The sequence below is a fragment of the Mustelus asterias genome, chromosome 19 (genome assembly GCF_964213995.1).
Source record: "Mustelus asterias chromosome 19, sMusAst1.hap1.1, whole genome shotgun sequence".
Lineage (NCBI taxonomy): Eukaryota > Metazoa > Chordata > Chondrichthyes > Carcharhiniformes > Triakidae > Mustelus > Mustelus asterias.
In genome coordinates, this window is record NC_135819.1 from 33026756 (window position 1) to 33052876 (window position 26121).

At 40.8% G+C, this 26121-nt stretch overlaps 1 protein-coding gene across 2 annotated transcripts in view; it reads right to left on the bottom strand.

Moving 5' to 3' along the window:
* etnk1 (ethanolamine kinase 1) overlaps nt 1-26121 on the bottom strand; it is a 43804-nt gene that overhangs the window by 5603 nt on the left and 12080 nt on the right. The window contains exons 4-7 of one of the 2 annotated variants that reach the window (XM_078235303.1): nt 24193-24335; nt 13743-13826; nt 12524-12684; nt 7652-7725 (exon numbers count right to left, since the gene is read on the bottom strand). In XM_078235303.1, coding sequence (XP_078091429.1) covers nt 7652-7725; nt 12524-12684; nt 13743-13826; nt 24193-24335 — 462 coding nt within the window. The remainder of the gene's footprint in view (nt 1-7651; nt 7726-12523; nt 12685-13742; nt 13827-24192; nt 24336-26121) is intronic. The other variant, XM_078235304.1, reaches the window with a different exon arrangement.

Below are 26121 nucleotides of genomic sequence, written 5' to 3' on the forward strand. Positions count from 1 at the left end.
ACAATGCAATGAAGGTACTGTGAAAATCCCCGAGCTGCCTGTTAGGGTACACAGAATTTAGCATGCCAAGGAATACATAGTAGACTAACAACAGACATCAAAGCAGGTTGTAAACATTTCCATAGGCTTGTAAATTAGAAGAGACGAATAAAGAAAGGTGGTCTCATTCGAGGCAAAGACAGGTAAAATCACAATAGGAAACAGGAAACAGTAACACCATTAAACACATACTTTGAATCGGTCTTCATGTTACGCTACAAAATCTTGAGAGAGATAAAGGGGAACCGTGGCATCCTGGCATTGACATCCAGGCCTGTTCCCTTGGGTTGTGGGGGAGGGCTCAAGGAGGTAGGCATAGTGGCTATTTGTCCCTTTGCCACTGGCAGGCTGCAGAGGAAGGGTCCCTCAAGAGTCATGGAGGTTGCATGGGCTTGGAGCAAGGGGTTGACCTTGCCACTCTCCCCTATGATGGGAGTCCTGTGGCTGGACTGCCCAGTCTAGCCCTGGCAGACCTGAATCATAGAAATCCTGGCAGGAGGAGGCCATTCGGCCCATCAAGTCTGCACCAACCACAAGCCCACCCTATCCCCATAACCCATGCGTTTACCCTAGCTAGTCTTCCCCTGACACTAAGGGGCAATTTGGCATGGCCAATCCACCTAACACGCACACTTTTGGACTGTGGAAGGAAACCAGAGCACCCGGAGGAAACCCATGCAGATACGGGGAGAATGTGCAAACTCCACACAGACAGTGACCCAAGCCGGGAATCGAACCCGGGTCCCCGGCACTGTGCCGCAGCAATGATAACCACTGTGCCGCCCAAAAGCTGACATGATGAAACTTAATTGTGAATTACGTAGTCAGCAGGATTTTAACCTGTGCAGGGAATCCCCAATGGATTTCTAGTCCATCGCCTTAACCAATCAGTCACGAAGATCACCCTTAGCATTGAGAGTTTGGGTAGCTTTGTGATCAACATCTTCATTCCTGCCTGTCAGCTGTGAAAATTCGGAAGTGGGCAGGTAACTTTATCCGCCATGTCCCCCCCCCGTTCCATTCTGCATAGCTGTGCATTCAGCCCCAATGTATTCACACAGCTTCGATTTGAAGCCTAAGGCTTCCTAGCAAGCTGAACCTTTGATCTCTGTCAATTTCATGGTGCGGTGATTTGAAAGATGCTTAATCGAGTTCTACTCAGGCTCCCTGCATGTTTCCCTTCATGCTTGAATGCATCTCAAGTACCTCTATAGTTCCTACTACAATGTCTGCAGAAACTCCAAGCCTGATTGACAGCTGTGGTTTCTTCAAAAGGAATATGGTCTGCAAAAGAGGAAGTTAAACCACTCTGAGTCAAGCCTCAGAAACTTCAAAGTGAGGGGTCTGAGGGGGAAGCAAGCCGAGTGGGGCATCTAAGGGGGAAGCAGGTTTGAGGGGGGTCAGGTCACCATCATGCCTGTGTGGCGTAAGTGGGTTGATCCATGATTTGAGTGGTGGGCAGAAGGGTATCCATCTTTGAGTGGTTGGTGGTGCTCCAGTGGACCCTCGGGGTCCAGCACACCATGTACACCAAAAGCCATCCAGTGCAATTCCTTCTGGAGGTTTTGGTGGGGGGGGGGGGGGGGGGGGGAGGTGGATAGGCCGTTAAACCCACTAATCATATTACAATTTGAGAGATTGCCTAATTATTGGGTTGTTGTGTGCCCTGAGCAGGAACCCAATCAGGGCTGGAGGGGCTGGTCAAGTGAATGCCAATAACCCTCATGCCTGGCAGGAATCACAATTTTAGTCTCGACGCCCGATTCAGCAGGCAATTGGGATGCCTGCCATCAGTAATGGGGCTGGTGAATTCCCCCATCAAGTCTCGTGCGCTATAATGATTTATTATAGAATAACAAGTGATTTTATTGTTGTCTGGTTTTCTGATCAGAAAGTGGGACAAAATTATCCTCCGATTTGGTCTAATGTCACTGAGAAAGATGAGACCACGTAGGGCTATGCTGCAGTGAACCTGCCAATTCAACACAACTGCCCCTGGATCACTTATCTTGTGCTGTGCAAGCTTTCATCTGGTACTTGCTACTATATAATGCACATTTGCGCTGGCTCATTTATCTTCTAATTTGGTAGAAAGTTGCAAGAAAACACCACCACCTTAATTACACTCTTCACTTATATTAGCCAATAGCAAAGGATTAATTTTAAGTTTATAGGTTTCTGAGCATACAACTGAAGAAAGAAACCAAACAACATATATTGCATCTAAATGTACTTGCAAATTTAACTTAAAAAAGTAATTATGGTAATACAAACTAATTAAGGCATGCCTTCGAAGTCTGTATGGTAACAAACTAATTAAGACATGACTTCATAGGTTGCACAAGAGAGATAATTCCCAATTCTAATGTGTGACACAATATCAAGTACTGCATTGAGAAAAACGTTCCATCATTGCTGGGGAGAAAATGCAAATGACTCAAACCAAGGGAATTGGGAACAACATTAAATATCTAGTGTTTTTATGACATCAAATAGTACGAGGATCGTCAATATTGAAAGGGACTGCAACAATTTACAGAAGGACATTAATAACCTAGCAGAATGGACAAATAATTGGCAAATGAAGTTCAACACAAATGTAAGGTAGTACCTATGGTCGTAAGGATAGGCACAAGTCTCGGTTCAGTACAGGAACAAAGGGTCACAAATATATCAATCACTAAGTTGCATCACAGATTAGCAAGGCCATTAAAAAAACAAACCAAGCTCTAGGGTAAAATGGTGAAACAGGCAAGTTTTGCAAAACCTTTACCAAACTTTGGTGATACTACACTTCGAGAACCGCATCTGAACATGCAAAGAAAGGTAAAGCAAAACAATATTGGAGGGAGAAGGGAATAGTGGTTACAGTGACAGATTTAAATGCAAAATGATGGGAGGCAGCTCAAGTGGAGCATGAATACCAGATTGGATGGGATAGGCCAAATGGTTTGCTTCTGTACCAGTTATCCTATGCAATCCTATGTAGGTTGTATAATGTAAAGCTTTATTCATAAATGTACCATTACAATACTGTTGGCTAATAGTTAACGTGAGGCCACCAAGAGAAGACAAAAACTGTAAACTATTTTTACCCAAATCATTTACTGACATTTCAGAAATAGCACTTTGCAGCACAATTTTAACTCACTGAAATCCATTCGCTAACAGCTCCATCCAAATTCATTTCTACAGAACAGCCAATTTTTCCCCGACATTCAGACTCTCAATAAAGTAATTCAAGGCAGCAAGCTGAACATCACTGTAATACTTCCCTAGAGAAAGATTTCTTACTAGCAGGAGCAATGGTAATGTAATAGAGACAGACAGAAGCAAATAGTGTGAACATAATAATCAAGTATATAAATGCATTAAATAGAAAGTCAGAAAGTCACAATGTCAAACTAAAAAGGGAGCTGACACTATCTCGTTACCCATCCCCTTAGATTTTAATCAACACTTGCACACCAATTATCAGACAAAGAACTGAATACATTTCATGTTGCAAAGTGATTTTATAGCTTAGCATCAATAAAGAATACATCATAAAACAGGCTTCTCTGGCAAGTCCCAAATTTATTTTTTAAAATGTATCCACACATGTGCATGCAGGTTTGAAAGCAAAATGGGAATGAGTTATTAATTATTGGATGTGAGAAACTTAAATGTTTGTCAGTCCAGTTTACTGACTGATTTGTGAACTAGGAGTAAGAGCTAGAAATATAAAACAAATTACCAGCAAATCAATCCAAATCTCTATCACTACATTAAAAAACCTAGTTCTATTATAGGAAAACAGAAGAGACATTATTCAAAAAAGTACATAAATAATTTGTCCTTGTCACACCTCATTAGCATATGCATAAAATTACTGCTCCCCTGCAGCATTCCTCTGTATTTCACACGCTTCCTATACATGTCAATATGCTCAACTAACTTGGTTGCCTTCTGCAACTGCACTTTTCAATGCATAATTCTACAAAATTTGTCACTCCTTGCAGTGATATCTTAACTCATTCCTATAACATGAAATACCAAAGGAAACTTTAAACAGAATTTTCTCTTCTAGTCTGAGTAATTAAGATAGTGCAGAGTTAAAATTGTTCACACCTCTACACTGGTTTCCAACTATATTAAAACCTGTGTGTTGTATAAAATTGACACCAAGTCACATCCTTGTTTTTTTTCCTGTCATATCCATTACTTAAAAAAAAAGTTGCATATTTAAATAGAATTTGCAGTATGCAACACAACACTTTTTTTTGATTTAAGGTTAAGAATGGGAGAAAATTGAAACATCGAGATTGATTTTTTTTCTCTCAATATAAATTTTCCAGCCAAATAGGTTTCCTTTCCTCCTCCATTTGCTCTTCTTTGACATTAATTATGGGGACTGTCACGTGTCCTGCAACAGTTCTCTGACTGAAACTCTGAGGAGAGGATGACTCCAAACTAGCCATAAGGCCTCTCGAGTCTCCTAACCCCAAGAAATCATGTTTGAGATTAGTGCAAATTAAATGCCCCAATCAAGAGAGCAGCAAACAGTTCTGTTCTAATTTCCATCCTGGAACAATGGTGGAGCGAGAACTGTGTCCCTATCAACACAGGGGTATTGGTGAATCTTTCAAATAGGTAAAATATATTTTTTATATTTGGCCTAGACATTGGAATTAGACTAATTAGGGGCACTGAAAAGATTTCAGAGCATACAAACATGGAACACTGGCGTTCAAGTGCAATACTCATTATTTCCATGTTATTTTACATATACCAAGCATAGACAAAGTCAGTCACAAAGCAAAGAAAATTCTGAGGGACAGTGATTCCTAAACTTGGTTGGAGTGGGGAAAATAAGAGAACAAGTTTAACCTTTTGTCTTCAAGTGCTGTCCAATTAGTATTCAAAAAGAGACTCAAGGATCACACCTCGATGCTGCACTGTATTTTCCTATTAATTCATGTATACCTCAGGTTGCTGATGTTAACAACCAGATTAAACAACAACTGGACTCAGTTGCTTGGACTTCTAGAGCTGAGTTTGATCACTGCTTTCCAGCAGGGACTCTCACACACGTGTTGTCTGTTCTGTCAACTGTCATTAGCAATAGCCTACGAGAGACCATAGACATCGACAGCAAGTGCGATAGACAGCGAGGGTGAAAGAGAGAGAGAGAGCGCACTGTGGCACAGTGATTAGCACTGCTGCCTCACAGCTCCGGGGACTCAAGTTCAATTCTGGCCTTGGGTGACTGTCTGCTGAGTATTCACGTTCTCCCTGTGTCTGCATGGGTTTCCTCTGGGTGCTCCGGTTTCCTCCCACACTCCAAAGATGTGCAGGTCAAGTGGACCGGTTATGCTAAATTGCCCCTTAAATGTTCCAAGGTGTGTAGGTTAGATGGATTAAACAGGTGTGGGGTTACAGCAGGGGAGGGCCTGGCAAAATAATCTGTCAAAAGTTAGTGCAAACTTGATGGGCCAAATGGCCTCTACCGTACTGTAGGGATTCTATGAGAGAGAGGATGTAAGAGAGCATGGAACTATCACAGCCAGTATGGCTATTGAACCCATGTTACTGGTGTCATTCTACACCTCATTACAGCCAACTGAACAAGGAGGAAAATTAGAACTTTTACATGTACTGTTAATAGAAAATATTCTTAAACCTGGAATTGCTTCTTTTAATGTTTTTGAGAAAAATAAAATTGGATGGGAGGAGGAGGAGGAGGGACCTTTTCAGCTGCATCTGATATTGCTAAACACTTGCAATGCTCTACATGATGTGTTCCTGATCTTAGGAGGAACTCAGCACAGCAGGAATTACCTTCCACCCTGCCTAGGAGGAACTGAACACAGCAAGCAATCTTCCACAAGGCAGCTATTCACAAGCTATTTTCATCTTGTATTAGAAGCAGCCTAACCTTTGAGCTACCAATGTAAATAAGCTTGTTTTAAAACACTGAAGTAAAGAGGAGACAATAAAGATTATTCCACTTGATAAAATGTAATTTTCTGTGTGATGAAAAGGTTTCATGTCTACTAAATATATTTTGCTCAAAAAACAGGCTGTATGCAATTTACAATGCCATCTTGTGGTTATCTGGCATAGCAAACATTCAAATTATTAAACAAAATCGGCCTGAGCCAAGTTAAATAAATTAAACACTACAAATCTCATTGGGTAATATTCAATAAATGTGTAAATGATAAATGTTCTACTGTACAGCTCTTTTCAAAAAATGTATTGCTATCCTACATATACATAATGTTCTACTACAGATTTTACTTTACATATTTATGTTACCTTCTCAATTGTGACACAGGTAAATTTAAAGCAAGAGGACAAATGTACAGACAGTAAGGGGGATTTAGACAGTCAGAATATTTAATTAGATCATATTTCAATAAATGAGACAATTTTGAATTAAAGTTACTGAATAAATAATAATATTTTGCTAACATCTTAGCACAAAGCACACAGGATAGATTTAGAGGTTCTAGTCAAATCCAGAAGGTGGCATTTCTAACTGCAAATTAAACCTATTGTGTGTCATATTCAATTCATTTCAGGGCAAAACATCATCTGAAACACAGACGTAGGTTTTTTAATCTGAAGGGAATTCACTCTGTTCACTTGGTAAATCAAAGAGAAAGAGGATACATAAACAGATGAGGGATTCGCCTCACCGCCACCTTCATGGGTGCAATTAGAGATGGACACCAAATGCTGGCCTCACCGATGACGCCCACATCCCGTGAAAGAACAAAAAAAAAAGGAATGCAAAGGGATAGTCACTAAGAACTTTTGTCAAGTTGGTGTTGGAATGTAGGTCAGCTTGTGTTGAGAAAAAAAAACTACTACTGAAAGCTTAAAGTTCAATGGGATGTGTGATTATTAACCAGTTAACTGCGTAGAACAATACAATTCTGCATGCGTTGTTATTCACCAGTGGCAATTTGAAACCTAAAATTAACTGGAGCACATGTAGTACAATTTCTGTTTTCCAGCGCGACTGGAAGCAAAGCACGTCTGCTTGCTTCATAGACAACTGGGATGTGAGAGAGTTCTAATGGTGCCACATCTGAGTGGGGACAAGAATCTAAAAAGGTGATTTCGGATCAGGAAACCCAAGGTCTACACATGGGGAATGCACCAAGGCTTCTGAAACTGAGCTGGAAGCTCATTAAAAAAGTTCAGCACATCTCAAACAATTTTCTTTTACAAAAAGAGACACTCAAGTGCACAAAATTAGTCACTCCATGTCAAGGATCACAAACGTGGCGGCATCTTCCAGACCCAGCAGCTCGGAAGTCAAAAAGACCTTTTAATGGTCCATTAAATCGGAAAATTTCTGATTTGCAACAGACAGGATCGGAAAATTTACTCCATGAAGTTTAAAACCATGATTTAATTATGGAGGAACTTACTGAGGACATAGGGATGCAAAAATTACAAAGAAACAAATTTTATCCAACTTAATTTGGATAAACCCGAGTTTCCATTACACAACGCAAAACAATTTGCTCCACAAGAATATACACAATAATTAGTTCTTTTCGCCATCTTATCACCATCTGATATTGGTTATGGATTTTACAGAAAGTTAAAAACCTACCCCAAAAAATCAAAGTCAATTGTTGAATATCTTGACTGAATCAATGCCCAAAAACCCCAGAAGAAATGTGAAGCCTGAACAAACAGGAGAGAGAATAGAAAAATAGTTTAATCAGCTGAATTATTTTTTAAAAACGAGCATTATACATTTAAACTGTGTTAATCTCAGTAATCCTAAACTAGGAAGACAAAAAGCAGGAAACTATAGGCCAGCTAGTTTAACATTGGTCACAGGGAAAAAGCTAGAAATGATTATTAGGGAGTTTATAACTCAGCACTTCGAAAATCTCAATGTACTCAGGCAGAGTCAACATGCTTTTGAGATAGGGAAATGGTATTTGATAAATTTATCAGAGTTCTTTGAAGAAATAACTAGCAAGGTTGATAAAGGAGAACTTGTGGGCTTGCTGTGCTTAGATTTCCAAAAGGCCTTTGACAAAGTGCCACATCAATGGTCGCTACACAAAATAACAGCTCGTGGTGTCGGGGTAACCTTTTAGCAGGGATAGAAGATTAGTTAGTTAATAGGAACGGAGTCGACATAAATGGGAATTTTTGGGTTGGCATGATGTAATGAGTGGCGTGCCACAGGAGTCGGGGCTGGGACCTCAACTACTTATTATCGATATCAATGATTTGGATGGAAGGCCCAATAATAGTTGCTATTTTTGTGTCAGAAAATATAGGTAGGAAAGTTAGTTGTGAAGAGAACAAGGGGTTTGCAAAGAGATAAAGATACATTAAGTGAGTGAGCAAAAGTGTAGCGGGCAGCATCTCACGTGGGAAATTGTGAACTTGCTCATTTTGACAGGAAGAATAGAAAAGCAGCAAATTATCTAAATGGAGAGAGATTACAGAACTTTGAGGTACAGAGGGATCTGGGTGTCCTGGGGCATGGACAACAGCATTGGAATGAAGTGTAGCAAGTCATTAAAGAGAAATAGAATGCTCTTTATTGCAAAGGGAATGGAATACAAAATTAGGAATGCTTAGCTGCAGGTACAAAGGGCATCAGTGAGACCACATCTAGAATAGTGTGTACAGTTTTGGTCTCATTTAATAAAGGACATAGTCACATTAGGAACAGTTCGGAGAAGGTTTACTGGACAAATTCCTAGAAAGATGGGGTTATCTTATGAGAAAAGGTTAGGTCTGTATCCATTGGAGTTTAGAAGACGGAGAGGAGATCTTACTGAAACATACAAGATCCTGAGGTGGCTTGACAGACTGGATGCTGTGAGGATATGTTCCCTTGTGGGGGGAGACTAGAACTAGGGGACACCGTTAAGAATAAAGGGCCATCCATTTAAGATAAAGACGAGGAGAAATGTCTGAAGGTTGAGTCTGTGGAACTGGCTTCCCAACAGAGTGGAGACAGGTGAGGGAATTTTCTCATCCAGCCTGCCATGAGAATTGTAGTGGTTGGGGGGGGAGGGGGAACCATGCAAAGGTCCATTGACGTCGGGCTGGATTGTCTGGTTTTGGGACGAGTGCGGCCAGAAAATCCCGCCCAGGTCTTTGAATATTTCAAAGACATTCCTAACAAAATGCTATAGGATTCAATTCCTAATTTGTGCTAAGATAGTTGTTCATTGCTGTGTCTGTAATGAAACTTCTATAATTGGTTCAAATTAAGGAAGGAAAGTTAGATAGAATTGCCACTCCTAGTCTCTATCTTAAACTAGTTAGAAAGTGTGCATGTTGGCACTCTAGTCAATCGATTGGGCATTTTTTAAAAACTTAATCATGGGATGTGAGCATCTCTGATGAGAATAGCATTCATTGCCCATTCTAACTACCCTTTGTAACCTCAGACTGTGCTCTCCTAAAGGTGCTATATAAATGCATGTTCTGGTTGAGGTGTACCTAGTACAAACAACATTCATACATTCAAATTAGACCTATCAATCTTTAGCCAATGCATTGTGTGGAAGCAGATACAATAGTGACTTTTAAGGGGCGTCTTGACAAACACATGAATAGGATGGGAATAGAGGGATACGGTCCCTGGAAGGGTAGGGAGTTTTAGTTCAGTCGGGCAGCATGGTCGGTGCAGGTTTGGAGGGCTGTAGGGCCTGTTCCTGTGCTGTAATTTTCTTAGTTCTTTGTATGATAAATGCTGATCCTCGTTATGGAGGGGTGATTTGATTGAGGTGTACAAAATTACGAGGGGAAGAGATAGAATGGACATGATAAAATTGTTTCCATTGGTGGAGAACTCTAGAACTAGGGGACATAGATGAATGGCAGTAGGTGCAGAGGCTACATGAGGAAGATCTTTTTATGCAAAGGGCGCTGGGTATCTGGAATTCGCTGCTCGAGTTGGTGGTGGAGGCAGAGACCCTAAACTCCACAATGAGTGCTGTAAGATACAGGACTGTGGACTGGGTGCAGAAAAGTGGGATTAGAAAGGGCACCTGGGTGTCCTCGGGCTGGCATGGACATGATGAGCTGAATGGCCTCTTCCTGTACTTTCTATAGTTGTGTGTGTCATGGAATTCCTACAGTGCAGGAGGCCGCCATTTGGCCCAGTCTGCACCAACACTTCAGAGTATCTTACCCAGGCTCTCCCCGGCCACCCACGTATTAATTCTACTAATTCCCCTAACCTACACAGCTTGGGACATTAAGGGGCAATTTAGCATGGCCAATCCACCTGCACATCTTTGGATTTATCACTGGCATTTCCTCCCATCCCCAAGTTACTTTTGGAGTTCTCCAAGAATCTACTCTTAGTAATACCCTCTTCGACATCTACCAGAATCTCCTTAGCCACATTATTCCGAGACCCAGGATCTACTTTAAACTGATGACACCAAGCTCTTCTTGACTTTTTGTGGCTCACGGTCTGAAACATCTCAATTTAAATTCTGATCGTGTTTCAAATCCTTTATGGTTTCAGCCCTTCCCATCTCTATATTCTCCTCCAGCCTTACAACAAACCCCTCAACTTTCTGTCTGACTAACTCTGGCCTTCTGTGTACTTCCTTACGCTTGAATACAAGATGTAGGAATAGGCCATTAGGCCCATCAAATCTGCTCCACCATTCAATGAGATCATGACTAATCTCTTGTGATAATCCTCAACTCCACTTTCCCACCTTATACTGATAACTCTTGATTCCTTTAAAAAAAATCTCAGTCTTGAACATACTTAACCTAACCTCCACAGCCCTCTGCAGGAAAGAATTCCACAGATTCAATACCCTCAGAAGAAATTCCTCCTCATCTTGGTCTTAAATAGGTGACCCCTCAATGAGATTATGCCTTTTGGTCCTTGTCTCTCCCACAAAGAGAACCAATCTCTCAGCATCTACCCTGTCAAGCCACCTGAAAATTCTATACGTCTCAATAAGGTCGCCTCCTTCTTCTAAATGAATATAGGCCCAACCTACTCAACATCTCCACATAAGAAAGTCACTCAATAACCAGGATCAACCTAGTGAACCTTCGCTGGACAGTCTCCAATGCCACTATATCTTGCCTTAGATAAGGGGACCAAAACTGTTCTTTGGTAAATGTGCTTCCAGCCACTGAGGCTCAAACATTTCTTCCCAAGTACTCCAATCTCTCCAACTCCTCTCCTTTAAAATGTTCTTAATGACATTCCTTCAACTAGATTTTGGTCACCGCTCCTTTGGCTTGCCATCAGTTTTTGTCCTGTTATTCCTTTTCTTTTTTGCACTGTTTTAAGAGATTACCATCATAAAGACTGATATTTAATCGAGGAAAAGGAACTAAATATTTAAAAAACCAGTTTATTTCACACAAGCATCAGACCAATATTTATTAGTGGATTGAAGACAATTTAATCTCAGAGTTTATGCAGCGCTGAAGTGATTAGGTCATCAGAAATTCTATTCAATTTGACATGAACATTCTTGCTTTTTATCTATTCGCTTCATATAAAACATACATAGAAATGCTAAATGAAAATATCTACTCTTCATAGATGTCTATTACACATTACTCACATTGGTCTATACCCAGAACCTAGGAGAAGGGACATCATCAGGGTTTGTGCTTGGGAGGGGGGAGGGGGGGGGGGAGCGAGCAGATCCGGACTCATTGGTTGAGCAGCCTGTCAATCGGGATGACTACTTTGCACAATGACCAATCCAGAGCATCCTGATTGACTGGCTACTCTGCTAATGATTGTTGTATTCAGAACAGCTGCATTCATTGGCCGAGCAGGACATGCTAGATTTCTCAGCCCCATAATTTGCACTTAACTCATGCAAGGATTGTTGTGTGTCTGTTTTGTTGGAGTCTTCTTCACTTAAGACCGGACTGTAGACTGCTGGAGTGCAAAGTAAGGTAAAGCGCCTCTACTCACAATAGGCCTTAGCCTGACCCGACTTCCTCCTCCTTGGTGGTGTGGCCCCTTCCCCAGCATCTACTACCTAGCCCCACCCTGACCTCCTCCCTCCACCCTGATGGCATGGCCCCCTTCTCCCGCTCAATGGCACGGTCCCTTTTCTGGCTGCTCCCCAACCTCCTTCCTCTTGATGGTATTGCCCCTTCTGCAGCTCTCCACATCCCCCCCCACAGCCATCTTGGCTCCACTTTATCTGCCAATTGATTAATAGCGTGCCTTTTAGAACTTCACAAACATGTTTCTCTCAGGTATCTCAGCTACAGTGAAATAATTCTGTAGTCAATGTGGTTATGTAGGTAATTCTGCCACCCAATTTGCACTTGGCAAGACTCCCAAACAGGAAGGACCAAAGGCTGTGATTGGGGGTGAAATTGGATCATTGGGTGCTAAAGTTCCAAAAAGCATACATTCAATATGTTAAAGAACAGAACTTAATCACATTATCCATAATACCATTTAAGATGGTTATTTGCAATATTTGAGCAATAAACTTACCAGAGCAAACAGATTAACTTGAAAATAAAGTACTTCCACTTCCTTATCAGTTACTTCTGTGCTAAGTCCTTTATATTCATTTAAAGCTTCAAGATAGAATTTCAACCACTGTAATTGAACATCTTTATTTGGATACAAATTGTAATCAACTTCATTTACACCTAAGGTAGAAAAGGAGATGAGAATATACATTATGAACACATAACAACTGACCCATAGGTTACATCAGAGTTTTCCAAACACTTCAAGCTGTGGGACCCCCAGTGACTCCCAAGTGCACCAAGGGATCCCAAACATTATCATGTCGATACCCCAATGCCGTGTAATAGGTGTGAACACAGAAATCAAATGTAAACTAGTCTTATCTAGTTATATCTATGCTAATAATAGGAATGAGGATGAAACACACAGTCACAAATACATTCTGTGTGGTCCCCTCATGTTAACCCCTGGCCATGCTACCCTCCCATGTCCCCTTAGCATTAACCACTTGAAGTAATCCGGTAATGAATAAGAAACTCTATTGTGAAAAAAATGAAGTCTTACCTATTTTCACTTTTAATGGGAAGTGTAATGCTGGAAAGGACGTATATACCTCCCTTGTGCATGCACCTCTCGCTCTCATACCCACGCATCTCCCTCTCTCACACACACAAGCCCGCCTCATGCACACAGTTCTCCCTCTCAAGCTGTACACGTCTCCCTCTCACACACATACTCCATACGTCTCTTTTTCATACACGCACATGTGGGCGGCACAGTAGCATAGTGGTTAGCACTGCTGCCTCAACACCAGGGACCCTGGGTTCGATTCCCGGCTTGGGTCACTGTCCGTGTGGAGTTTGCACGTTCTCCCCATGTCTGCATGGGTTTCCTCCAGTTGCTCCTGTTTCCTCCCACAGTCTGAAAGATGTGCTGGTTAGGTGCATTGGCCACGCTAAATTCTCCCTCAGTGTACCCGAACAGGTGCCGGAGTGTAGCAACTGGGCTGATTTTCACAGTAACTTCATTGCAGTGTTAATGTAAGCCTACCTGTAAACACTAATAAACTTTAAACTTCTCTTTCTCACATAGATACACCCCACCCCATGCCCCTCTCACACACCCCACCCCACACCTTCTGAAGAAACTGAGCAGCATTTTTGAAATGTGCCTGTCTTGTTTCAGGGACCCCAGTTTGGGATTACATAAGTACAAGCAGAATTTTTAGGAATCATACCTGCAAATTCATTGAAATGGTTCCCAATGTCAAATGCCTGATAGTTGTAGCCTGCATATTCATAATCAATGAATCTCACGTGACCTATTAAGAACACAAAATAATTAATTGATGTATGGACTTAAATATTAGATAAACAGGCAAATTCCTAGATGTCTTTAAAAAAAGAGAATCAATTCCCACCACTTAAGTTTTAATGTGAGCTGTGCAATGCTACACATCATTACATAGACCAGTTCAGCCAAATGAAAACTATCACAATGTTATATTGCCACACACCTTTCTCCCTCATGTTCTTATTTGTTTCACCTCAAAAGGTATCTATTCTCTTCACCTCAACAACTCCATCTGGCACCAGGTCTCACATTCTAACCACTTGCTGAAGAGGTTTCCCCTGAATTTATTATTTACCAGTGACTATCTCATAATTACAGTCCCCAGATTTTGATTAATTTCACCCAACTTTATCTCTCCCTGGCTTTTAGTAAATTTGAATAAATTTCAAGCTTCATACATTGGTGAGTTTGTTCTGAATTAATTTCCTGGCTATTAATAATTCTAAAACAATTGTAATACTGGAGCCTTTGTCCATTAAACAGCAGCAACCGTATGGCCATGATGAATGCAAATCAATGTCAGTAAACATGGAGATGACTCTCCTGAGACAACCTGAAGAGGGATTCATACTAACAGCAGCTGTCTTCATCCCAGTCTTCAGTTCTGCTTTAACACAGTCATGTAGTAGTCACTCACTGCCTTTAACGTCCTTAATTTACCTCTGAAGATGCCTTTTCCCTTAGTATGAATTTCCCCCGTGTGAAATTCTCCATTGCTTTCTTAGCGCCATTCACCACTTCTTTCCAAAGCTTCCACTGATATTTTCTGTGTCACTGTCTCATTAAAAGGAAACCAGTCTCTGCCTGATGGGCGCGAGACTTGCTGGTACAAAATTAATACAGAGTGTCAAGCCTTCGATAAGGTTCCTCATGCCAGGCTAATACAGAAGGTGAAGTCATATGGGATCTAAAGTGAGCTGGTAAGATGGATACAAAACTGGCTTGGGCATAGAAAGCAGAGAGTAGCAATGGAAGGATACTTTTCTAACTGGAGTTCTATGACAAGCGGTGTTCCACAAGGATCAGTGCTGGGACCTCTGTTGTTTGTAATATATACATAAATGATTTGGCGGAAAGTGGATTTTAGAATGGATAGTCAGTGTTTTTCCCAGGGTTGAAGGGTCAATTACTCGGGAATATAGGTTGAAAGCGAGAGGGGGAAAAGTTTAAAAAGAGATGCAAGGGGCAAGTTTTTCCACACAGAGGGTGGTGAATGTGTGGAATGCACTGCCGGAGGTGGTGGTGGAAGCAGATTCTATAACAATGTTCAAGAGGCATCTGGATAGATACATATATAGGCAGCGAATAGAGGAATATGGACCATGTAGAGGCAAAAAAGTATTAGATTAGAGGGACATCAGTGTCGACACAGACTTGGTGAGCCGAAGGGCCTGTTCCTGTGCCGTACTGTTCTTTGCCGCAAGGGCACAACATATTGGATGAACGGAGAGCGCAAGCAGCTAATAGTTCTTGCAAAATTAATTATGTTTATGTAGTTCTATTTAATCACTGCTGTTGACTTATTGTTTTTAATCAAAGAGGTCAGAAGTGATTTTGTACCTTGCACTATCATAATTCCATGCCAAAATAAAAGCCAAATTCTCCCCTGTCTAAGGAAAATGAAGAAAGGGAAGCCCAAGACACCTAGACTATTGATGCTGCACCAGGAAATTTACCAACTGACTTGCTGCTTAACCAATATTTCAAATAGATGGGAGTGTAATAAGTAAAGACAAAGATTATGAAAGTGGGTGTGCTTGGAAATTGCTCAGCATACAGAATCAGTTACTTTAATTAATCTATAACAAAATTACTTAAGTGAAATGGTTAAAAACACTAAAATCATTGAATGTAGGTAGCAGAGTTCCCCTGTGAATTGAGTACAGCATAGTTCCTGGAGGAGCTGCTGTGAATATGTTTCAGTGCAGTTCTCACACTTAACTATGTCCTTCCACAATAAGTTCATCTTCCAAATCAATTAGAGTGAAAATGTATTTTTGGTAAATTGTGTTCACCAAGATGCTGTCCAGGGGATCTTTGGAAGAAGGTGGGTTTTCTACTTTAGATATTGGTATTATGCAAATCCAGTCCAAGGATGGTACACAATGATGCAGAAAAAAGCTCAGTGTGACTAATACTGTCCCTTACCTCACAATTCAGAAAACATCTAGCCTTTATAGAAGTGTCAAGTTTCATAATTGGGATTGTCAATTTAGTGGCATTCTGTGAACCCAGAGCCATCAGGCAACTCAATTATAATTTTTACAACCCAGAATCTTACAGCCAGCAGAGAATGAAAAAAATAACAAAGCTTCCATATCCTTCAGCGCATCTGGGAACAACATAACACTAATGTACTGCACACACAGAATACATTAGTAGATTTTCACTGTGGGCAACATATTTAATCTTCAACTTGTTAGGCAAATAGAAAAACTTCATGCAGATTCCATTTTCAATAGCAATATAATATTTTATATTAAAATATAATGTTTTAAGAGTTTGAATTACACACACACTTAAAAATACTGCACAACTGTGCAAAATGTTATGGTATTTCATGCTGTATATCAAGGAAGCCATAAACAGTATCTTGTATTAAAGACTGTAGCATACTAAGTGCTCTGATAACGTGACTACTTCAACATTCAAAAATTCACAATAAAATTCCTGATGTGTTTGACATTATTACTGTACCTGTGTTTCACAGGTTCCTGTTTTGTGCTGTTTCCAAATATATAGTTGTTTGTTAAAATGTCAAGAGACTTACAAATTAAATAATTATCGCCCAGTGCATAAAAGGTTTGGATATAGCTCATCTTCAATAGCGTTGGAGGGCTGAACACTAAAAATTCCCAATCTCTTTTTTGACTAAGTGGTGAACGGCAGTAACCTGCTCACCAAATCTCTTGGTAAGTGTTCATAACCGTGCATTTTTAATCAACACAATTTATATTCTTCCCCACCAGGTGATTCTTATTCCAAAGTTTCTAAAAGGAACTTTGCAAACAGGCTGAAAAGCTGCAGTTTCTTAAATAAGATGTTTCTCACCAAGTTTCCTATGCTTTTAGGGAGAACCGTAAAAGGATGAGCCAATTATACATACACATACCTACGAAGTGTCAAATTCATGAATAAGTGCAGAATGGCCATGTTGAAAAGTTAAGGATATTTTGGCACTCGTGAAATACATAAACTGACAGGGTTCAATTAACTATTTAAATGATTTTCCCAATTTCAAATTAATATACATAAATTTTTGGAAATCATTTCCTCTACTAGAAAAACCTTAAACTGATTATAATGCTTAAATCGGCAGGAGGAGATACAAGCAAAGCTGAATTTAGACAACTGAACTTGTCATTCTTTTTAATTTCTTGGATTTGATCCAAACTCCAAGTGAAAAAACTAAACAGATTAGAAACCAGTATTCCATTTGGAAGAATGCAGAACAGAAAAGCTTTTTTTTGTAGGTCAACATGCACTATTTTTTCTAATTTTCCTCCTTCCTCTGCATGTCAACATAAAGCAGACTGCTCATCAAGTTACATAAGTATTGTCAGAGATTTGTTGGTGAAAATATCTTACTTTCTAAAGACTAAAGCTTGCCTTAGAAACAGAAAATAGGGAGTAGGCCATTCCACCCTTCAAGCCTGCTCCACCATTCATTATGATCGTCCAACCCAAAATCCTGATCGTGCCTTCCCCCCATATCCTTTGATCCCCTTCACCAAGAAATATCTCTAACTCCTTGAAAACAATGTTTTGGCCTCAACTTCTTTCTGTGGTAGCAAATTGCAGAGACTTACCACCCTCTGGGTGAAGAAATTTCTTCTCATCTCAGTCGTAAAAGGTTTACTCCATATCCTTAGACTATGACCCTGGGTTCTGGACAACACCCACCACCCTTTCTACATCTACCTTATCTATTCCTGTTAAAACTTTATAGGTTGGCTAAGAATTAACGCAGATCTAATGAAAAAAGCATTACATCTAAAACAGTAGCTGTTGAAACCAAATACGTGGCTTTATCTGGGATAGGTCAGGATTCTGACGTCGAATGGGCATCACAGCTGCCAGCGCGAACAGAAAATTTGGCACTTAGCCAAAGTCCATTCACAGCAGTGGGACCGGAGAATCCTAGCCGTGGGTAGGCTGGAGAATTCTGGCCATAGACCTCATCCAAAATTGGGACCTTTATCTTGTCATATAAACATCAACCATCAATCCAAAAGTAATTAATAGTCTTGTTACTGGTCTTAGCTATGATACTGCATCACTAGTATGCATCTTATTGCGTATAACTTATTTAAAAAATAGAAAAGTTTAAACATTACCTGGTACTGGCATTTAATTCGGTGAGCTGACCTACAGAAATAAAACCTTTTTGCAAACTTTATAAATTTACAGCTGTATAACCAAACGTTACAACTGACAAATAGTTTGTTTGCACATGGAATACATTTTTTTAAATGTAAAAGTAAAAACTGTCCAAGTTGAAAAACTATAGACAAAAATTATGCATTTTAGAAAAAAAATTAGAAGAGTCTGACGTTTACTCTAGACTGATACCTTCAGATAAGCAGTAAATAGGTATCTGAAATATGGACGTAAACTTAGATCATACAACACAATGAAGCACTGATGAACTGTTACCAGGTTGACTGCTCTCCCATGGGGAGTGTGATTAATCTCCAGCCAATGCACTAAATCAGTTCAGTATAAACCAACAGCTTGGGCAGCACACCTAATATACTGCAAATGAGGAAGATTTGGCAATTTCAAACTCAGAAGGCAAAATTTGATTTGAACAGTTGAAATGTTTTCCCTCAGCATTTGAACAACGAACAGCCTGTTCAGAGGAAAAGTCAATAAAATAAATTTCCCTCTGTACAATAATGTTTCAAAATGCAACAATTAAAAAATGAGCCATTTTACTACCAAATTCACATTAAATGTAGAGTTTTCTGAGTTTCAATGCCTGGAATTTGATGGCACTGGAAATACAGATACAAGAATCTTTCTGGAGATGTTCTAGGTTCCCTACTTTATCACGATAATCTGGATGCATCTTGTAAATTAAGGTGCTTCTTGCAAGGAACTATGAATATGTGCATGTGAAATAATGTTTCCTGTGTAAATCTGGTTCCTTGAGCAAGGAAGGGAATATGATCATAACAACCCAACAAATCTTTCAAAAACAGCAAGCAAAAGAAAACTTGAAATTAAGCGTAGGTTTTTCTGCATTTTTAGTTTCCCTGAGATTCATCCTCTTTCAGTCATCCACCTGCATACTTATATTTTACAGATAGATGAAATGTAATAAAGATATTAACCCTTAAATTGTCTGTTGAGGTACAGAGGTTATGATCTAGAATACATTACGACCGAATATTTCCCAGAATTAGCCAAGAACATGGCAGTCTCAAAAGGGAATTGAATTTGCAGTCAATTTGTTGGAGCACAGAGCTAGTGGAGCTGGGTGAGGAAAGTGAGGGATAGGACTTGAACCACAGTTTCAGAGCATTTGTAATATGACAAGTGCACTCAAGTCAATCTGACTCATGTATTTATGAAAACAAACACACTTGCTGCCAATTCAAAGGAGGATGTACTGGAGGAAGCACCTCAAGCCTGCTTGGATTAAAAGGGTGGCATTAAATGTGCCATTGTCTAAAATTTCTCATACATTTCACCACAGAGAAGAGGTAGTGGAAGGTATAAAGTACTTCTCTAATCAGATGGGCATAGAATTGTTTTTGAAGGAGGGCTTAGATAGGGAACAGGGTCTTCTCCCCCGCCTCCCCCAAATTGAGAAGAAGACTGAAATATGTAGTCTGCACAATTTATAATTCAATTACACTTCAATTTGTTTTACGTCCCAGTCTGCCTGACCACAGATCAATGATGGCCTGCCAGTATTATTCTGAGCCAACTCCAGGAGGAGGTCAAATCAGTTTCCTATCCCCTTATGGAAATATGCTGAATCTCCATCCAACAGCTCCCAAAAAAGCCCCATTTGAAATCAGCAATGTAACAGCACAAGAAAAACCCAAGCTTTCCAGTGGTTGGAGTCATACCTAGCACAAATGAAGATGGTTGTGGTTGTTGGAGGTCAATCATCCCAGTTCCAGAACATCCCTACAGGACTTCAAAAGGTACTGCATTAGGCTCAAGCATCTTCAGCTGCTTCAATTACTTTCCTTCCATCATAAGGTCATAAGTGGGGATGCTGACTGAAGATTGCACACTGTTCAGCACCACTGGCAACTGCTGAGATACTGAATCATGTTCAAATGCAGCATGGTCTGGACAATGTTGAGGCTTGGGCTGACAAGTGGCAAGTGACACTGGAACCACACAAGTACCAGGCAATGGCCAACAAGTGAGAATCTCACCATTGCCCCTTGACATTCAATGGCATTATCACTGAATTCCCCACTAGCACCAACCTGAGGTTACCACTGACCAGAGACTGAACTGGATGAGCCGTATAAATACTGTGGCTAGAACAGTAGGTCAGAGGCTGGGAATTCTGCAGAGAGTAACTCACCTCCTGCCTCCACAAAGCCTGGTCATCGCCTACAAGGTGCAAGTCAGGGGTGTGATGGAATATCTACCCCTTGCCTGGATGACAACACTGAAGCTTGACATCATCTAGGACAAAGCAACCCACTTGATTAGCTATACCATCCACAAACATTCACTGCCTCCACTACCAACACAGTAGCAGCAGAGTGTACCATCTGTACAAGATGCACTGCAACAACTCACCAATGCTCCTTCGTCACCACCTTCCAAACTCACTACCACTACCAAGAAGGACAAGGGAAGCAGATAAATTGGAGCACCACCACCTGGAAATTCCTCTCCAAGCCACTCACCATTCTGACTTGGAAATATAGCCATTACTTCACTATCACAGTCAATATCCTGGACCTCCTTCCCAAACAGCACTGTGGATATACGTACTCCACAGGGAATGCAGTGGTTCAAGGCAGCAGCACACCATCTCAAGGGCAATCAGAGATGGGCAATGAACACTGGCATAGCCAGCAATGCCACATCTCAAGAAAGCATATATAAAAAAGGATGTCACTCAGTGATTACTTAATTAAATCCATTCTGTTCTGCAACTGAATGACAAGCTTTCAGATAGGCACCATACTGGCCAACAGGTGGCATACACTTTAGGCAATGTATCCCAGCAACAATTCTGCAAAGCATTTCACCCAGGATGCTGGCAGAAAACATGACGTGCTCCCAATTAAGGACGGGCAGGCGACACGGTGGCACAGTGGTTAGCACTGCTGCTTCACAGTGCCAGAGAACTGGGTTTGATTCCCAGCTCTGGTCACTGTTTGTGTGGAGTTTGCACGTCCTCTCTGTGTCTGCGTGGGTTTCCTCTGGATGTATTGCAGTATTCGATTGTTTCACTTTAATAGACAGAATCTCATGTTACAGTCCCATGATTTCTCGATGTGTACTCCCATTGGTATCAGTGAATCACAAATCAGTCCTTACGTTATCACTGTACCAGAAGGACGTGGAGGCTTTAGAGAGAGTGCAGAGGAGGTTTACCAGGATGTTGCCTGGTATGGAGGGGCTTAGTTATGAGGAGAGGTTGGGTAAACTGGGGTGTTCTCACTGGAAAGACGGAGGGTGAGGGGAGACCTAATAGAGGTGTATAAAATTATGGAAGGCATAGATAAGGTGAACTGTGGGAAGCTTTTTCCCAGGTCGGTGGTGACGTTCACGAGGGGTCATAGGTTCAAGGTGAGGGGGGCGGGGAGGTTTAACACGGATATCAGAAGGACATATTTTACACAGAGGGTGGTGGGGGCCTGGAATGCGCTGCCAGGCAAGGTGGTGGAGGCGGGCACACTGGGAATGTTTAAGACTTATCTAGATAGCCACATGAACGGAGTGGGAATGGAGGGATACAAAAGAATGGTCTAGTTTGGACCAGGGAGCGGCGCGGGCTTGGAGGGCCAACGGGCCTGTTCCTGTGCTGCATTGTTCTTTGTATGACCTTGTTGTTTTGTACCACAATGCTTTTCCTTGATGAGAGTGAGATGGATAACACTACTCCAGGATCTCACCTTTTGGGCAGCACGGTGGCACAGTGGTTAGCACTGCAGCCTCGCAGTGCCAGGGACCTGGGTTCGATCCTTGGCTTGGGTCACTGTCTGTGCGGAGTCTGCATGTTGTCTGTGTGGGTTTCCTCCAGGGACTCCGGTTTCCTCCCACATTCTGAAAGACGTGCTGATTAGGTGCATCAGCTATGCTATATTCTCCTCCAGTGTACCTGAACAGGCACCAGAGTGTGGCAACTAGGGGAATTTCACAGTAACTTCATTGCAGTGTTAATGTAAGCCTTACTTGTGGCTAATAAACTTTAAAAGATGAAGTTTCAGTATTTGCAGACGTTAGGTTGACAAACCCAAATACACATTAGTTTGCCGCTGTAAGAGCTAACCTCTTATATCCATGGTTATTAACGCAATTAATTCCTACTCTGTTCTTCAAAAAAAAATGCCACCCTATTTCTATACCAAATTTAACAGTGAGGGATGTGACGATAGTTTGCCTTTACGAAATGTATTTTAATCACGTCCTTTGCATGATGTTTCGAGCAGACCCTGGAAGTTGTTAGCACCATTTTGTCTGTAACCGGTGTCCTCTAATTTTTACTGAAGCAATATAATGGACATCATGTTTATTTTTAATCTGGACTAATGCAGTATTCTGAGGTTTTATGGTTCTTTAGGGATTGCAGAGTGGAGCTTGATTTTGGGATGACTGACAGGTCACATGATGCCTGGGGGCAGTTTTTTTCCCCCCCAACAGAAAATTTCAAGTTTTAGTTTTGATTTTGTTACTGTTGGAAGCAGGCAGTGTCTCTGTCTCTTTCTCTTTGGAGGCTTTTTGGAAAGTTCTGGGATTGGGAAGCCTCAGAGATTTGCTCCAACATTCAAAGCAGGTGTTAAAAAGCTGAAAACTTGGCATCACGTGAGCATACTTGCTTTTTGTGCCAAGTCTAGAAAGGGGTGCATGTTTGTGGGATGTTGTTTGATGTGGAACATCATAGATAGCTAGCTGTATGATGTTTGAATCTTGTAATTGGTAACAGTTATGCTAATTCTTAACTTATTTTAATTATGTTCTTAAATAAACCTCGTTTGATAAAAGCTTCCTAGTGGTCATTTGAATCATACCTGGAGTGAAACGTATTATGCTCACCCATACCGAATTCAAATGTAAAAACTTAGGGTCTAGGCTCTTTTCATAAAACACCTTGGTGTTTCTGGCCTGGGTCTTAACAGGGACAATGCGACAATATCTTATGTCCCTTCTTTCACACTGTGTAGTAAAATTACTTATGTATTGCTGAAAAAAAAAAAATTTTTGTTGAAGCTTTTCATCTTTCACACATCAGGACATTTGCAAGAACATACTACAAAGGCAATCACCAAATGTATCCTGTACGAGAAGAGAATGTTGGTTGGCATTTGGATTCTGACTGGGAAGGCACCAGTTTATGGTGATTGACAGTTAACTGTCAAGCACCATCTGAAATTTCACTCCAGTCCAATCTGCTGCTTGAGGAATAGCACGGCATCTCTCTTGAAGCACCATTTGTTTCCATGGTCAAGGACATGTTCTTGTACATTCTAGCCTACGTGGAAATATCAAGTCCAGAAAAACAAACTTGCCAGCTGGTAGAAAACATTTCTACAGCTCCAGACCAGTCTTCTCACAAATGTGTGGGGTGCTATTCTAGGAAATAGCCTTATGTCACCAAAGTGATTAAAGAGAACAGGAGAGAGTCAAAGTGGTGCACTCTGTGAAATGCAGTGAACAAAAAATAAAATCAGGTACAGTCCCTATCTAATCACTCCCCTGCTCTTCCTAACAGTTGAGAAAGGAAAAGGTACTTAGAACAAAGAATATTGCCCCTAACTATTTCTTCCTCATTAATTTCAACATGCAAAATATCCTTTGCATAATTACTTGCTTCAATATTTACATATTCTTCGAAGACCATTCAATGATGAGCTAATATTAGGTTCCATTAACAATTAAATGATATATTTACAATTTTAACAGGTGAATTAAAAAGTATAGTTAATATCATGCTGTTAGAGTGATTCATCACAATTTAAATAAAACCTGTTTTTCTTTTTTTTGGAAGTTTAAAGAACAAAATCCAGATAAAATTGGGGCAACTTAGTTGCTGTTGGGCCGTTTAAATAAGAAACTTCAACTAAACTCATTCCTATTTATTTAATTTATAGACCGATTAAAACCACATTTTGCTTTCGGAACTTTACCTTCTTTTTCATCGTAGATAATATTTTTACACAACAAGTCATTGTGGCAGAGCACTATTGGGGAGCCAAGACTAGAAAGGTGTTTCTTCATCCAGGCCAATTCCTGTTCAAGCTCCTGATGAGCAGGAACCTCCGTTAAGAATCTGCAAGAATTGACATCAAATTAGAAGACAAGCAGTTAACAGTATTTTTAAATTTAGATATGTTAATAGTTTACATTGCAGATATCAACTAACTAGGTTCCAGATTATGGCATCTTACAATACATTTAATTCACACTTGGTATAGAAATATGGACCATGGGAACAATGCAGTGTTTTCTTTTCATAAGTGGGCGGCACGGTAGCACAGTGGTTAGCACTGCTGCTTCACAGCTCCAGGGACCTGAGTTCGATTCCCGGCTTGGGTCACTGTCTGTGTGGAGTTTGCACACTCTCCTCGTGTCTGCGTGGGTTTCCTCCGGGTGCTCCGGTTTCCTCCCACAGTCCAAAGATGTGCGGGTTAGGTTGATTGGCCAAGCTAAATTGCCCTTAGTGTCCTGGGATGCGTAGGTTAGAGGGATTAGTGGGTAAATATGTAGGGATATGGGGGTAGGGCCTGGGTGGGATTGTGGTCGGTGCAGACTCGATGGGCCGAATGGCCTCTTTCTGTGCTGTAGGGTTTCTAAGATTTCTAAGATTTCTAAGTACAAAATAATTGCAGAAAATCTAAGGTAGTGTAATTCATTGCCCATTCCTGATTTGCTGCACAATATTTGGGGGAGCCCAGCACATAAGCACATAGGAAGAAGCATTTATTACAATCTTCGGCCAGAAGTGCTGAGTGAATGATCCATCTCAGCCTCTTCCACATATCCTCAACATCACAGATGTTAGTCTTCAGCCAATTTGATTCATTCCACGTGACTTGCATGTACCTAGCCAAGTTGTACAGCTACAATACTGGCATCTACTCAGGTACACAAAAAGGACAAATCCAATCCAGCCAATTACCACCTCATCAGCCTACTCTCAATCATCAGTGAAGTGATGGGAAGAGTCATCATCAGTTCTATCAAAAAGCATCTGCTTAGCAATAACCTGCTCACTGATGTTCAGTTTAGGTTCCACCAGGGTCAACTCAACTCCTGACCTTATTACCTTGGTTAAAACAGACAAAAAAAAAGAGCTCAATTCCAGAGATAAGAAAACAATAACTCTTGACATCAAAGCCATATTTGACCAAATGTGGCATCAAGGACAGTACTGGAGTCAACGGGAATTGGAGAATACTCTCTGCTGTTCTGAGTCATACTTGGCACAAGTGACAATGGCTATGGTGGTTGGAGGTCAGTCATCTCAGCTCCAGGATATCACTGCAGGGGCTCCTCAGGATAGTGTCCCAAGACGAACACCTCAGCTGCTTTCTTCTATCATAAGTCAAAAGTGGGGATTGTCACTGATGATTGCAAAATGTTCAGCACCATTCGTGACTCCTCAGATATTGAAGCAGCAAGACCTGGATAATATCCAGGCTTAGGCTGACAAGTGGCAAGTAACATTTGTGTTGCACAAATGTCAGGCAATGACCATCTCCAAGAGAATCTAACCATCACCAGTTGACTTTCCATTGCATTCCCATCGCTGAATCCCCCAGTGAAGGAATTTTTTTAAAGTGGCAGAGAGTTCCACATTGTCAATTTCTCCTAAAACCTTTGTCGTCTGTTATTAGCTATGAGAGATTTATTTGTCCCTCTTCCAGAATTGCCCACAAGTAGAAAAAGCTCTGCATATTATTCTGATTGAAGCCCTTCACAATTTTAAGATGAGAGCCCCAGGCTGCTCAATCTTTCCTGTTAGTTGCATCTAATTTAAATTGGCATCAACATAACAGAAAGAGGCCATTTGACCCAAAAGTTAATGCCAATATTCCTACTCCACCCTATTTCAT